Genomic DNA, 13,984 nt, shown 5'->3' with positions numbered 1-13,984 from the left:
CCTAGGGGACAGAACCGCACTCCGGCGGCGCACTAGGGGACAGAGCCGCACTCTGGCGGTGACCTAGGGGACAGAGCCGCACTCTGGCGGTGACTTGGGGAACAGAACCGCGCTCGGGCGGCGACTTCGGGGAACAGAACCGCGCTCGGGCAGCGACTTCGGGGAACAGAACCGCACACGGGTGGCGACTTGGGGAAACAGAACCGCACTCCGCGGGAACTCGGGGAAACACAACCGCACTGGGGCGGCGACTTGGGAAGTCTGTACCGCGATCGGCGGCCACTCACAAAGTCCGTACAGTGATCGGCGACATTCGGAAGGCGGGGCTGTGCGCGGCGGCAAGAGCCATCACGCGCCGCAGCAGTGGGAGTGGAGCCAGGGAAGATCGCGGGTCCGACGCAGCTGGCTTGGATGTCTGGCGACGTTCGCGGGTCCTGCGACGCTGGGGTGGAGCCCGATGGCGGCCGTGAGTCTGATGACGCCGGGAGGCACTCCAACGGCGGCCGTGGGTCCGGCGTCGCGGCACCAGAGTCCGATCGCGGCCGCAAAGCCGCTGGCGCCAGAAGCACTCCGATGGCGGCCGCGGGTCCGGCGTCGTGGCAGCGAAGTCCGACGACGGTCGCAGAGGCGATGGTGCCGGGAGGAACTCCGATGGCGGCCGTGAGTCCGGCGTCGCTGGAGCAAGATCCGATGGCAGCTGCAAGCCCATGGCGCTGGAACAAGCTCGGACGACGATCGGGCGTCGCAGCGGGAGCTGGTGGTGGAGGGGGGTCCAAGCGCTGGTCGTTGTGATGGTCGGATCATTCTGTCACGGTTCGGGTGTAGCATGGAGCAGGACGACCAAGTGCAGCTTGGACCAGGGTTTATTGAAGCAACTCAAAATACAGACTCGGTAAACTGACATGACTTAAACAATAACTTGACTGACCGGGACGTGAAACAAGAAGACAACAGGACATGACGGCATCAAGACAGTACGCCAACACCGAACGACAGCAACCAAAACCAAAACCAAAACCAACCAATACCAATACCAAACCCAATGATCCGACAGGGAGTGAGGGGCAGACAGGACTTTTATACACGACAGGTAACGAGAGGCAGGTGGGAACAATCACACTGATCATGGGCACACAGGAGGGGAGGGGCGAGCACACAGACAGAAACCATGACAACAGACACATAATGGAGCAGTTGGGGACGAGACGTGACAATGACAAATAAAAAATACAATAACATTTAATAAACCCTTCTTTTACAAGGTCCCATGGTATTATTCAATATTTTTAGGGTAATATACTTGTATTTTTTCAAATTTTATTATTATTATTATTCATTTTAATAGAATATCCATTCATGTCATTTTGATTCCGGATCCCTTGTGTTTCTTCATTTCTCCCTGAAGCGTAGAACCACAACGACGGCCGTTTCCCAGTCGTCAGGAATGTTGTCGAGACCTCAGTTTATTTGATCTGGACTATAAAATGTGTGTGAATATGTATGTGTTTTGTGAGTGTGTGTGTTTTGTGAATGTGTGTGTGTGTGTGTGTGTGTGTGTGTGTGTGTGTGTGTGTATGTGTGTGTGTGTGCGTGTGTGTGTGTGTGCGTGTGTGTGTGTGCGTGCGTGCGTGCGTGCGTGCGTGCGTGCATACATGCGTGCGTGCATGCGTGTGCTTATTGCAAGCAGACCAGCAGCGTCCGCTCCATTGATTCTTCTTGGAAAAATCTTGGCCATGTTTGGCAAAAAGTGGCTGTGGATCTGATGGAAATTTCCTACCAAACATCTTGAAACGTTCGACAACAACATGTAAAATGTTGCCAGTAGAGTTGGTGGGGATGGTGGTGGTGGGTCGAGGGGTGGGGGTAGGGGATTGGGCGGTATTCAAGGGTTTGGTATCCATACCCGGAGCAGGAACAAATCAGCCGACATCAGCAGTTCGCCTGATGAAACAACTTACGTATAACGTTTTCCCGCTGCTTTTACTGGAAGCTCCCGTCTGGACTTGTCCGTCGCAGAAATCAGGGATTTGGCGTGCAGATGGTTTAGTCCAACATCATCCACACCCTTGGCAGGCCCAATTGGTCTCCGGGGCTCATCCTGACTGAACACAATGATGCCGGTTATTCCGCTCACTACACAAGAAACTTTTTGATTCTGACTAGACAGGACGAGACAGACGGAAACTGACAAATGGTCCCTCTTCACTGACCGCATTGATCAGTCAATGTCTAGTTTGAACCTTTTCTTTATTTCTTTAGTCTTGTGGTCAGAACTCATTCTGGAACAGGGTGTCCCCAGCAGAACACATTTTCACAAAAATCGAGCTTCACTGGCGAACCAAACTTGATTTTGTGGTGGTTTTGTTTGTGTGCAAGTAATGACTGTGTGACATGCCGTGTCATAATGTCTTCTACATAGGCTGGATTGGTCTCTGGAACTAATGTTGCAGTCATGCTGGTTGCTCTGGAACAGGATCTTCATCCAGTACAAATAGCTTACAAATTCTTCATTTTTCTGATTGCTTCAGTGTTGACCTGTGTGACAAAGGCATGCAGTTTTGTAGCATTTACAGCCAAGTCAACTAATTTGTCTCTCGATTGGTCTTTGGAGCTCATCTTTATTGAACACAGTGGTAGGCTGGTTGTTCTGGAACAGGATATTGCTGCAAGATGTGATGTGATGACATATTTCTAATGGTTTGTTCGCTAAGCTGGATGGTTTTATAGTGTCCACACCCACGAGAGTGCATCTGTCTCTGGATTGGAATCTGGGTCTTATCTTGATTGGACACAGTTGTGTTGTTCTGGAACAGGATGTTCATGCTGTACAGCATGATGGATTGTTGACAAACACAAGCAGGAATGATGTTTTGCAGCAATGCCACTACTCAAAGAATCATTCAGATTCTTTAGGGGCTCTTTCTGATTGGACATGACCTCATGACTCTTCAATAAACTGGACTGTCATAGGTATAGCTACGCTTAAATGAGCATTTGCTCCCAAGTGTTCTTGTTCCCGCTGCTCTAACTGTGACAAAGTGACAAAGACGTGCAGTAGCATTCAGTCACGACGGCTCTGTTGTCTCCTCTAGTGTACTGCAATCAAAGTAATGACACCATACGCGGATCCATTTAAAGCTGCGACACGGATGTGGACTGGTCGTCGACAGTGCCTCGCCGCAAGACCGTAAATCGAGTTTCATCACAAGTGAGTTCACTTTTTAACGTTAGACTTTTGTGCGTGAAAACAGTATTCTGTTCCACATTTAGTTCTGTAATATTTTTTACTCATTAGGCCTGATGGTGTACATCTGGATTTCTCACCGCTCAGCAGTCAATCAGTTTGTTTCTTTTGGGTTATTCCCAGTTTATTCCAGCGTCTGCACCACAAACGTCCCGCCGCCACATCCAACTTTGTGTCACGGTTCTCCTGCTTGGTCAGACTTAGGTAGTAATATAAAGAGACACAGTTTAACACTTTTTCTCATGCCCGAGGTGATACTGGGCCTGAGTGGAGGAGCTTAGAAATAAAATTAGGACACGTGGATGATGAGAGCATCAAATTTCAGCCTCAACACATCAACGAGCCCTCAGGAGCAATGTGGTGCCGTTCTTTTCCGAGGGTTTGTTGCCGAGATGTGTGAATTTGACGTGTTTATTTTTGGATCCGTCTACTACAAAACTAAGGGCTCTAATAGTCAGCGTAAATGACTGTGGTTACATTACCTTCGCAAACTCTTCCCCCAAAAGCAGTGAGTGATGAAATTTAAAAAACAAACAATGACCTGTCTGGATGGATTAATATGTGGACATTAATCTAAGTTAGAGGTAGAGTTATACTACACTTCTTAGACAGCATGTTTCGGAAAGTTCATAGAGTTGGACTGTGAACCAAGATAGCAATAGCAGTTAGCATTAGCCAAGGTTTTAGCAGAAACAGCAGTAGCCTGATTGACTAGCAATATTCATACATTGTCCTTTCTGTTTAGGTGCGGCGCGAATGAAGCAGCTACCTTGATAGTATCCCATGGTCAAATTCAGACGAGAAATAAGTCGTTTCACCTTCTGTGTGAGCCTAGCATGATACTGTATTGCTCAACTAAAGGTTTTTGTCATATGGAAAGTAATAGCACGCCTACACACAATGAAACGCTTAGTCAAATGTCAACTCAGCGTAAATTCATCCAAAAAAATGACACTTATTACGTGCAGTTTGAACGTTTAGCACTTTTGATTACAGCTTAGCATTGCATCATCAGAAGTGAGCTAAAGTAGCATACAGTAAAGTATGTGTGCCCAAATGTCACCCAAATTAAAAAAAATGCCCATTTGTTGTGATAATCGCACATAATCACATCTCAGTGTCCCCAACTCTATTTCACAGCTGCAGGAACGACAACACTTTCTGCGTCAAATGACTCAAAATGTATAATTAGCCACTTTGCTGACTACTGCAGAATCGCCTGCACTTCTTTTTCTCCGCTTGTGACGTCTCAGAGAGGGCAACAGCTTAGGTAATGTCTGCTCTTGGCATTGGAAAACTGCACATATGACCTTTAATGCTCAGCGGCAATTCCCTGACTTTTTGCACACTTCAGCGACGATGTTTTATTATTCACTTGCCCGTCTAGACTGCAACTAAGGCTGGACAGGAAGCAGAAGGGCAAGCGCTTCCTGCAGTGACCTGCTTTATGGTTTTGCTTCCCGAGGCCCGACAGATGGCTGAAGGGAATTTTACAAGACCACTTGAGTGTGTGCGTGTCGCCATGGGCCTGATGAGTCAACAATGGTGTCATTAAAATCTACACTGGAAGGTAGAATCGAAGTATTATTCCGAAGAACTCATCAGCAAGTCTGCTCAATTCATCTGACCTGTGACATTACTCAGATAGGTTGGTACGCTAATAATGTTTATGGACTTGTTTTTGCTCTCAATCCGCGCTGCACCTGAAGGCTGAAACCAGAGGTTTCCCAAGTCGGGCTTACTGTGACTACAGCCAAATTAGCTGCAAAGCCCTTAAAAAGGATTTAGGTATCTTGTCTTTCAAATGGACAAATCATAGATGACCTTGCCGTTATCGTATGAACACATTTGTAAAGTTTCTAAAATTTTCAATTAATCCATTCCAGCCATTTTTGTAAGAAAAATAGTACTTTATATTTTCCCTCCTTTATTTTTTCCTTATTGTACTTAATTTTACTAATAAAACATACAGTAATGACATAAGCAAACGTGTAAATACTTACAGTGTCTGATACATTTTTGCTTCAATTCATTCGACACTGTGCTGTTCCAACTGGTATGCGCAATTCGGCCACCTGGGGGCAGTAGAATGTGAATATATGGTACATTGAGCCAGTTGTTCTTCGCAGAGGATAAAAAAAATAAGCCTGTGATTATTATATTAACTGTCGACACGTGCTGCCCCACCGTTTCTTTTCAATTATGTATTTCTTTAAGGGTTATAACACTAGATGCTATTTGTTTGCACGTCTATGGCGTTTCCCATGTGTTTGCATTAACCTGGTGGACTTTAAGGCAAAGGTTATGTGGTTGTTTTAAATCTATAGTGTGTAGCTCTGGCTTTGTTGGACAGTACAGTCAACTTCAACTGGGCATATCAATAAACAGCTTGAGGCTTCGTTCTTTGAGTGGGGGGGATTGTTCACTCTGCAAAACTGCTTGTTGTGAATGAAATAAGCAGAGATGAGTCTCCCAGTACGAGTCTACATGAGTATTTGGAGTCTTTAACCGCTGAAGCTTTCATGGTGTTTAATCTAACGATCACACGTTATAATTATTTAGCATCCATATTGGGGTAAAAAAGCACAGCTTGTTTGTTATTTCTCTTGTTAGCCAGTCTTTTGTATTTTCACTGCTACTGTTTGCAGCCCCACTGGCCTTCTTGTGGAGCTACTCCAGGGGGTTTAAGGCTTTACTGGAAAGTTGCAAAAAAACAAAGTGAGTTTTACCTTTTAAAAAGGCACAATGTGGTGACAGGAAGCATGCCGTGGATGGCGTTTGAGATATACGTGTGGTGTAGTGTGCGTGGAGGTCCCTCTGGCTCCCATGGTTCCCCTCCTTCCCTCCTCTACTCTCTCGACTAACTCAAGCGCCACCTCCTTTCCCTCGCATGCAATCGCACTTTGCTGTGGATGTGAGGTGCCAGTTAACCCTTCACCAGGAGTTTTTTTTAATTATTTTCAGAAAGATAACAAATGATACACTATGTCCTAACCCTTTCACGTCTGGTATTTGTAGTAGTACCCACTACAGAAAAGGAATCACTTTAAGAGGATCCCCTTTTTAACTTTTCCCAGCTATTTTCCCTTTTAAGAAAGATTCCTTCAAAGTGTTTACAAAGCACCCACTTAATACGTGGTAGGACTTCCAGTCATGCTGGATGTGGTCAGAACCGCAACATATGGAGGTGCTTTCAAGCTGTGAGTAAATAACAACAATGTTAATGGATGATCAAGTGGTTAAAAGATTGCTTAATCTGGAAACACTCAAGGAAAATATAGCAACATATTGTGAGGGAAAAAAATGTGAATCCTACTTTGTACATTAAACTAAAAAAGAAAATAATGTTTGATTCCATTTGCACCCGGTTGGATTCTTAACTGCATATTGAAAATGACAATAATGTAAAAGACAGGATTGTATGGTTGTTTACAGGTACTTGTGATTTGGGTCAGGGTCCTGCTGGACTGTAGGGAGGTGCTGGTGAGCTGTCTGCCCAGCCACGGCTCTTCCCTTCACGGACACCAAGCCAACAACGCCTGGTTAAATCCTCCATCCTCCCCCCATCATCCCACCTTCCTCTCTTCTTCCTCCCTCCCTCCCAATCCTTCCCTCCTCCTCATCGTCGGGCCTTCGGCGGTGCGATGCCACGTTGCCTAGAAGGACTTAATCAAGTGATGCAGAAACATACCCGTGCAGATCATATTCTGCTCTTAAATATCTTTAAGGTTCTCGTCAAAGTCTTTGCTGCAGTTAAAATATAGCATTTAAACCCACAAGGTCAACTTCCTCACACATGTTTGCCTCAAGGGACAGTTTTGTGCAAACATTAGGGTAACTGTCACAATACGATATTCTGTCTGTATGCTACTGCCATCTAGTGGCTTACTCAATAATACAAGTCACTTCGCTTAGGTTTTGTTGACTGAAGCTACTGTGCTTTATTTATTTTTGGAACATCTGAAAATATACATCTTGACCATGATATACTAGCACATATTTACATTCTTAAAAAAAGATTAAATGGGGAAGTCTTTCGGTTTTTAAGAGCAACAATGTGTCCTACTCATCGAAACATGGAGGTCGATTGAATACAAAGCACACATTCTAATAAATATAGCTTTTTTTTCTGAAATGCATGTAAACATTTGCAGGACTTTATCAAAAACTATATACAGGGTAAAATATACTTATAATAGAGGTGTAATAAATTAGACTGTTGTTGAAAAGTTTAGTTCAATAGTTGATTATAAAAAGTGAAACTTTCCACCCAATCGGCCTCGCAGGAAACAAAATGGATAATTGCACAATAAATTGTAAAATGCATTTCTTTCTGAATAAAAGTGTCCTAAATGTTGATCTGATTGCATAATTTATGACATCATAAATCAACATAACTATGCTGGTCTACGTTTTGTGTCACGGATGGAATGGAGCAGGGCGACCAAATGCAGCTTGGACCAGAGTTTATTGGAGAACTCAAATACAGACTATAAGAAGCTCGACTAGGGACAAGACTAACTGAATAAAAAGACATGATAAAGAGGCAGGTGACTGTGGTTACATTGATTGAGGTGACACAGGAGGGGAGGGGAGGGGAGGGGAGGGGAGGGGAGGGGAGGGGAGGGGAGGGGAGGGGAGGGGAGGGGAGGGGAGGGGAGGGGAGGGGAGGGGAGGGGAGGGGAGGGGCGACGCGAACAGAAACCATGGTAACCTAGACACATAGCAAAACTGGGGACGAGACGTGACGTTTTGCCTTTTTTCCTGAGACTTTGTTTCAGTAGAAATGCACCACCTGGAATCCCCTCAAGCATCTGAAAGCCTTAGAGTCTAGCTTTCCCATGTCCATCAAGTTGTTCTCTAACTGCACTTGAACCAGTTCGCTGAGACCGGAGCTCGCTTGACCCCAACAAAAGGCGTCCCGGGGCACCGAATGGATCTTGTTGTGAGTTAGCACCACCAAGTGGAGGCCACGTGGTAGTTGTCTGGGTACCTGGCGCAAGACGTTGTGGCAAAGGTCCAACTGGTGCAGGGCGGGCAAACTCAAGAATGCACCCGGGACTACTTTAGAGATCTTATTCCGGGCTAGTCCTAGGTGTTCTAGGTTTTTCAAGGAGTTGAAAGCAACTCTTCTAATCGCGGAGATGATGTTGCCCTCAAGGTTTAAAGTTTTGATCGACGAGGGAAGGTGCCGGGGTACTTTTTTGAGTCGATTGCCCTCCAGGTTGAGGCTCTCCAGGTGGGTGGCTTTGACCAGAGCATCTTTGGGTAGGCCCTTGTTGCTCAGTCGGTTGGCACTCAGGTCCAAAATCCCCAGCTGGGATTTCCCGTTAAATGCTTTGCCGCTGAAATGTTCAATGAGATTCCCTCTGAGGTACAGCTCTTTGATGGACAGAGGCAACCCATGGGGAACGGTCGTCAGTTGGTTGTGGTCTAAGTTCAAAGTCCTCAAGTAGTGCAGGGGAGAAAACACGGCATCCGGAAGAGATCCCGATTCATTCCCCAGACTGTTGTTGCTGAGGCTTAACACCAAAAGGCCAGGACAACGAGTCCAACATGACTCCGACATCACCCTCACACGGTTGTTGTCCAGCCGAAGCTCCTCGAGGGAAGCCGGAAGGTCCGTCGGTATGCTCGCCAGCAGGTTCTGATCCAGGTATAGACGCTTCAACACCGGGATGCCCTCAAACGCCCCTTCCACAGAGCCATCTGTAAGGTGATTTTTACTCAGGACCAGGAACTCCATGGAGGTGTATCCCCGGAGGAGATCCAGTTGAATGCTGTTGATGTGGTTGTTCATCAGGAGGATGTAACGGGAGCTGTAGGGGATGCCGTACGGGATCTTGTCCACCAATTTGTCTGAACATTGGACCACCCTGGAAAACAGGCAGATTTTTTTTTTTATTGGGTTGTAGTACAATTTTCATTGGGCATTTCTATGAACTCTGCCAGGCAACAAATGACCAAGCAGACTCTCCAATTTCTCCCTTAACGTTTTATGTTTGAATGGAATATTAACAACGGATTTTTCAACCAATGACTCTTTTCAGAGAGGCAAACATCTTCTGAGACTACTATCCAATCCAGTTTTAATTTATTTAATGATCTAAGGATGAGAAGACTGAGATGCATGAGAATATTCACGGGAATCATTTCTTACCCTCCATAGCAGGCACAATCAGGAGGACAGTAGTTATCCATGAAGTAAGGAAAATACTCCATCTTTTTAGTCTTCGTTTCTTTGGTTTGTTTTCTAACATTCTTTTTCCTTCCATTTCCCTTTTTGCGATTTTGAATAGTCTTATTTTTATCACTTTTGATCTTGTGTAGTTCGACTGAAGGTTTGGTCACTTTATTTTGGTCGTACTCTCCTCTTTCAATGATGGCGTTTGTTGTTCTTGTGTCAAGAGTGTTCCTCACAGGTTGGACTTCAACATCTGGACTAGTCTGTTCAGAATAATGTCTTGGAGTTTGTAGCACCTCTGTGAGGATGTCTTCCATCAGTGAGATGGACTTGTGGTTTTTGGGAGTCACTGTTGAGAAGAGAATGAGGGCTTCGGGATTGGAATGAGGAGTCGGAATATCACTATTTGATTCGTTTTGAATCGCCTCGTGAGGGATGATCCCTCCCACAAGCATGCCCTCCTGCTCTTTTTTCAGTGCGTCTCGCTTGGCATCTTTGCTCTCCTCTTTTGTCTTCGTTAACTGTTCCATGTCAATGTTCAAAGCTTGTCCTAAAATTACAAGATTAAAAACTTTAGAAAGATTTCTATGAGCATGGATGGCTTATTATAAATTTTTTTGATACTTACTTGGTTGTGGGATGGACAAATGTAAAGGCGCTATGAAGAGTAGCAGCACGAGTGTGAGAATTTCCATTTCATTGGCTGGCATCAGAATAATGTTGAGGGTGGTCAGATGCAAAATATGCAAAATATAAGATGAAACAAATCAGTTAATGTCATATTGGTAATAACTTTTTTTAATATACTACAAATGTTTTAGCATTTTGGATTTAGTTTGTTGTTTCTTTTATATTATTTTTTTAATGGCACAATTATTAAATATTAGATTTGTATTCAATTTGTTTTCATAGACAAATACAGTTAAAAATAAAGTTAACTAATACTGTTTGATTTTTTTAATTGTTCAAAAAAATAATACAACCACTTTACATACTATATTATTAAAATGTGATTCTGTTTTGCAATATTGAATTACATTAAAAAAATGGTTTATTGGCTAGAAATCACATCATTTTCTCATGTCTCATAATGAGGCATAGAGGCCCAAATATGGCTTCTTCCATCAGAAAGACTTACAATTACAGAAGACAAATTGAATGAAAACGTTAAGCAATAACAATACCTGATGTTTAATTCCTTGTGTGTCCGTGTGTGCAGCCTGCCTCGGTTTGTGTGTGTTTGCCGTACAGAACCGCCCAGACTCAACAAATCAACCTTTGAACCGCACACCACCGCCATCACCGCCCCCCTCCAAGCCCGCAGATGACCATAAATGATGCATGGTCACACTCAAGATGCCTTTTTGGTGAAGAGTATTGTCGCACGTACCCTCAATCTGAGATCAATGGCGGGAAAGGAGGGCAGGCCCGTATAGGAGGTCAGAGGGGACAATTGTTTTTTTTTTTCTTTTTCTGTTGTTTTTACAGGGCTGCTGCTTGGAAGTTAGCATCCTGGTGTGTAGATGAGCCTGGCGACAACCTTTGACCTCTGTGCTCATTCAGGAAATCTAGACCAATGCTACTAATTTGTATCAAAGAAAGGGCTGTGTTGGATTTGAATGGATGCGAATGTGTAAAATATAACTTAAACTTGATATTAGTTTGCCAGATAAATCTCCAAAGATGCTGTAAAAGTTTTTTACTCTGACATAAACCAAAATCAGGTGGTGAGCCATTTTTTGAGAAAGCAATTAAGAGAGAATATTAATGGAGTGATGATCAAATAAAATAAAAATAATTCATGTACATTGTTTCTTGGCTAGAACCTGTTTGACTGTTTGCGCACAAATCAATCACATTTTGGAAAACCAGAAGCCACAAAACAGCATAAACAAAAAAATAATAAAATAAAATAAAAAAAAGATTGTTTGCCATAATAAAAACCCCCAGAAGTTGCAGAACAATTTGAAAAAAAAAATGTTTTTCACTTATATGCTGTAATAAATTAATTTGCCAAATCTAAACAGTCATGATAAAGAATATAAATTAAATTGAATGTAACTAAATTCAAATAACTTGATTGAAGTCTGAGAAACTGTCCCAAACTACCAAGATGTCACACAAACTTACTCGATCCTACCCTCTGGCGTAAAAAAGGCCACAAATGCTCGACACCAAAACTGAAAATGGAGTTCCATTATAATGCAGCAGGGGGTGGCACAGGCCTACATAGGAGGCGCACACGAGTCGAGTTTATATTTATTGCATAACACATATGGCATTGGCGCATTTGTCATGAAATAGGTTTTTAATGATAAATGTTACACAACCACACATGCATCCATCCATCCATTTTCTGAACCGCTTAGTCCCCACGGGGGTCGCGGGCGCGCATGTCCATCTGATTTGTCCTCATTTAAAAAGTAAAAAGAAAAAAGAAAAAAAAACTCAAACGGCAGCTTTCACTTCCGTACACATGCTTTTATGTTGAAATCGTTGTGAATGATTAGCACTTTATCATTCTTTTACAACATCTTCATTGGAACAGAAGCTTCCAGAAAAATTGCTGCACATTCAAAAAATGACGCAAGGCCATGTCGAATATTATTTATGCTGATTTTTTTCTAGCACATCAGAAAGTATTGTAATGTTTTTGTGTTTTGTTTTTAGGTTTGCCCTATAAAAGCTTGCGCAATATGACTTTAATTATTTAATTACAAGTGATGGTAATTAATAGCGATGGCGTTTACACAGTAATCCACCTGTTTTGGAACTTAACCCTTAATTCATAAATACGACTAAACATTAAATAATGAATATAATAATTGTTAATAATGTAAAAATCCAATGTGCTACATAAAAGACGATGGTCAATTTGGAATTAGTACAACACACGTGTGCAACAATGTGATAATGTTGACAAAATAATCAAAATGTGACTTCTGTTTTGTGCAAGAAATTGACAGGACACGGAAGTTTGATTGGCAGCGACCCCTCCTCGCCAGGCCGAATTTAGCCCCTCCCTCACCCCCATCTGCTTGTCTGCTGGCTGAAGCCTCATTGGTGAGGTTAACAAGGGCGAAGGTCAAGGGTTGCAGACTATGATTGATTTTGTTGGCTAAAAGCGCTGCCTCCAAATGGGTGTGAGCTCACACAATGGGATTTTTTTCCCCTTTTTTTACTTTCCTGCTCCTCCACATTCCAAATGAAGAAAAGATAATTTTTCAGTTTACAGCATGTTATGACATGTCATCTCGAGTTCGGGAACACTATTATTTGAGGTGAACTAAATACAGATCCATTACTAAGAAGAATCACAATTACATCTTGGGAGTATACTTATATTTCCCTTGCCAGAGGAGAAAATTGTGTTTGGTCCGAGGAACTAGCGAATGCTGTCTTCGCCATGCCTGCATATCCAAATATTATTCCACTCACACTCGAAAGACTCGCCATGTTGTCTTAACCCTGCCCAGACTACCTTCCAATCAAATTAAATGTGTGTTTTCGTGTACAACAGGCATGTGGGAGCACCGGGAGAGCAAGAGAACTGGATTTAAGTTTTTTTTTTTTTTTTTTTTGTCTGAGAAAGGTATTGTTTACAGTTCTTCCTTTGGGTTCCACATGATGGTCTTGCAACCTAGCACAGGTGCTTGTTTCTTTCATGTTAGTGAACAACATAGTAGGTCATTGTGCCCCAATCCATGACATCTGGCTATGGAAGAGGTTGATCCAAACAACAGAAATTGGCCAAACTGGTACAATTTGTGGAAATGGCGCATAGGCTACAGGCCAGAATATGAAGGATGTTGAAGTTGGAGCTATTAATGCTCTATGATGCATGTTGAACAATTCGAATGCTGCATCCATTTCTCTTTCATGACACGTTCATGCTCGGCAAGCTATTTTGTGTTTGTATCAAGCTACTTGCAATCTGCAGACCTGCAACACATGTGAAAGGCGTGTACAGAAATGCATAGTATACTTATAAGGCTTATATTGTCTCAAGAGCAGATGGGCAAACAAAGCTGGGCCTGCTGATTTGGGTCATTGAATTCCCCATTAAGGGCTACATAACATTAAGGAAAATCCCCCACTTAATCTGCAATATTTCTTATCAAAAACATGGAAAATCATAAAAAGACTTTACAATGAATGACTGTTGTTCGATAAATGCAGGGTCATTGTTTATTTACCTGCAATTTTCCACATTTTGACATTTTTTAAACCCGGAAGTGATCGGGATAAACAAATACGTAGTTGGAAAACCCACACACAGTTTGGTTGAAAAAAAGTTGTAAAACAACACAACAGGTATTTCTTTTTAAAATACAAAATGTACAAGTGAGTGCATGTCTTTTGTAATCGCAGCGACAGGGTTTTGTTGTGACATCCCGCTGCTTTTCAATGGAACAGCTGTGTGTTTGTGGACGAGTGTGTGAGCGCGTCCCGACATGGCGCAGGCTGCCTAGTAACTGGCCTCCCATAGGTCCACTTTCCGCCCCCACCGGCCAATGGTGTGAGAGCCACGATGCGGAAGTTACAGGCTGACAAAA

At 43.2% G+C, this 13,984-nt stretch overlaps 1 protein-coding gene and 2 long non-coding RNA genes across 4 annotated transcripts; 1 reads left to right on the top strand and 2 right to left on the bottom strand.

Annotated features, from left to right (window-relative positions):
* Nucleotides 1-68: 68 nt before the first annotated feature.
* On the bottom strand, nt 69-6,120 carry LOC137839838 (uncharacterized). The gene is made up of 3 exons (XR_011086178.1): nt 5,974-6,120; nt 5,248-5,319; nt 69-2,102 (listed from the first exon to the last, which is right to left on the bottom strand). It is a non-coding gene; the product is annotated as an uncharacterized lncRNA (long non-coding RNA).
* On the top strand, nt 2,867-7,601 carry LOC125992073 (uncharacterized). 2 transcript variants are annotated; one of them, XR_007489521.1, is made up of 3 exons: nt 2,867-2,970; nt 3,093-3,208; nt 6,680-7,601. It is a non-coding gene; the product is annotated as an uncharacterized lncRNA (long non-coding RNA). The 2 variants fall into 2 exon arrangements; XR_007489520.1 differs by lacking the exon at nt 2,867-2,970 and having other exon boundaries at nt 3,006-3,208.
* A 411-nt stretch (nt 7,602-8,012) lies between these two features.
* Nucleotides 8,013-9,958, bottom strand: wu:fc23c09. The gene is made up of 2 exons (XM_049761659.2): nt 9,405-9,958; nt 8,013-9,120 (listed from the first exon to the last, which is right to left on the bottom strand). The coding sequence occupies exons 1-2, from the start codon at nt 9,956-9,958 to the stop codon at nt 8,022-8,024; spliced, it is 1,653 nt and encodes a 550-aa protein (XP_049617616.1). The 3' UTR covers nt 8,013-8,021.
* Between the last annotated feature and the right edge of the window lie 4,026 nt (nt 9,959-13,984).

Source organism: Syngnathus scovelli, chromosome 22 (assembly GCF_024217435.2).
Source record: "Syngnathus scovelli strain Florida chromosome 22, RoL_Ssco_1.2, whole genome shotgun sequence".
In the NCBI taxonomy this organism is placed as follows: Eukaryota; Metazoa; Chordata; class Actinopteri; order Syngnathiformes; family Syngnathidae; genus Syngnathus; species Syngnathus scovelli.
This window is presented reverse-complemented; position numbering and strand designations above follow the sequence as displayed.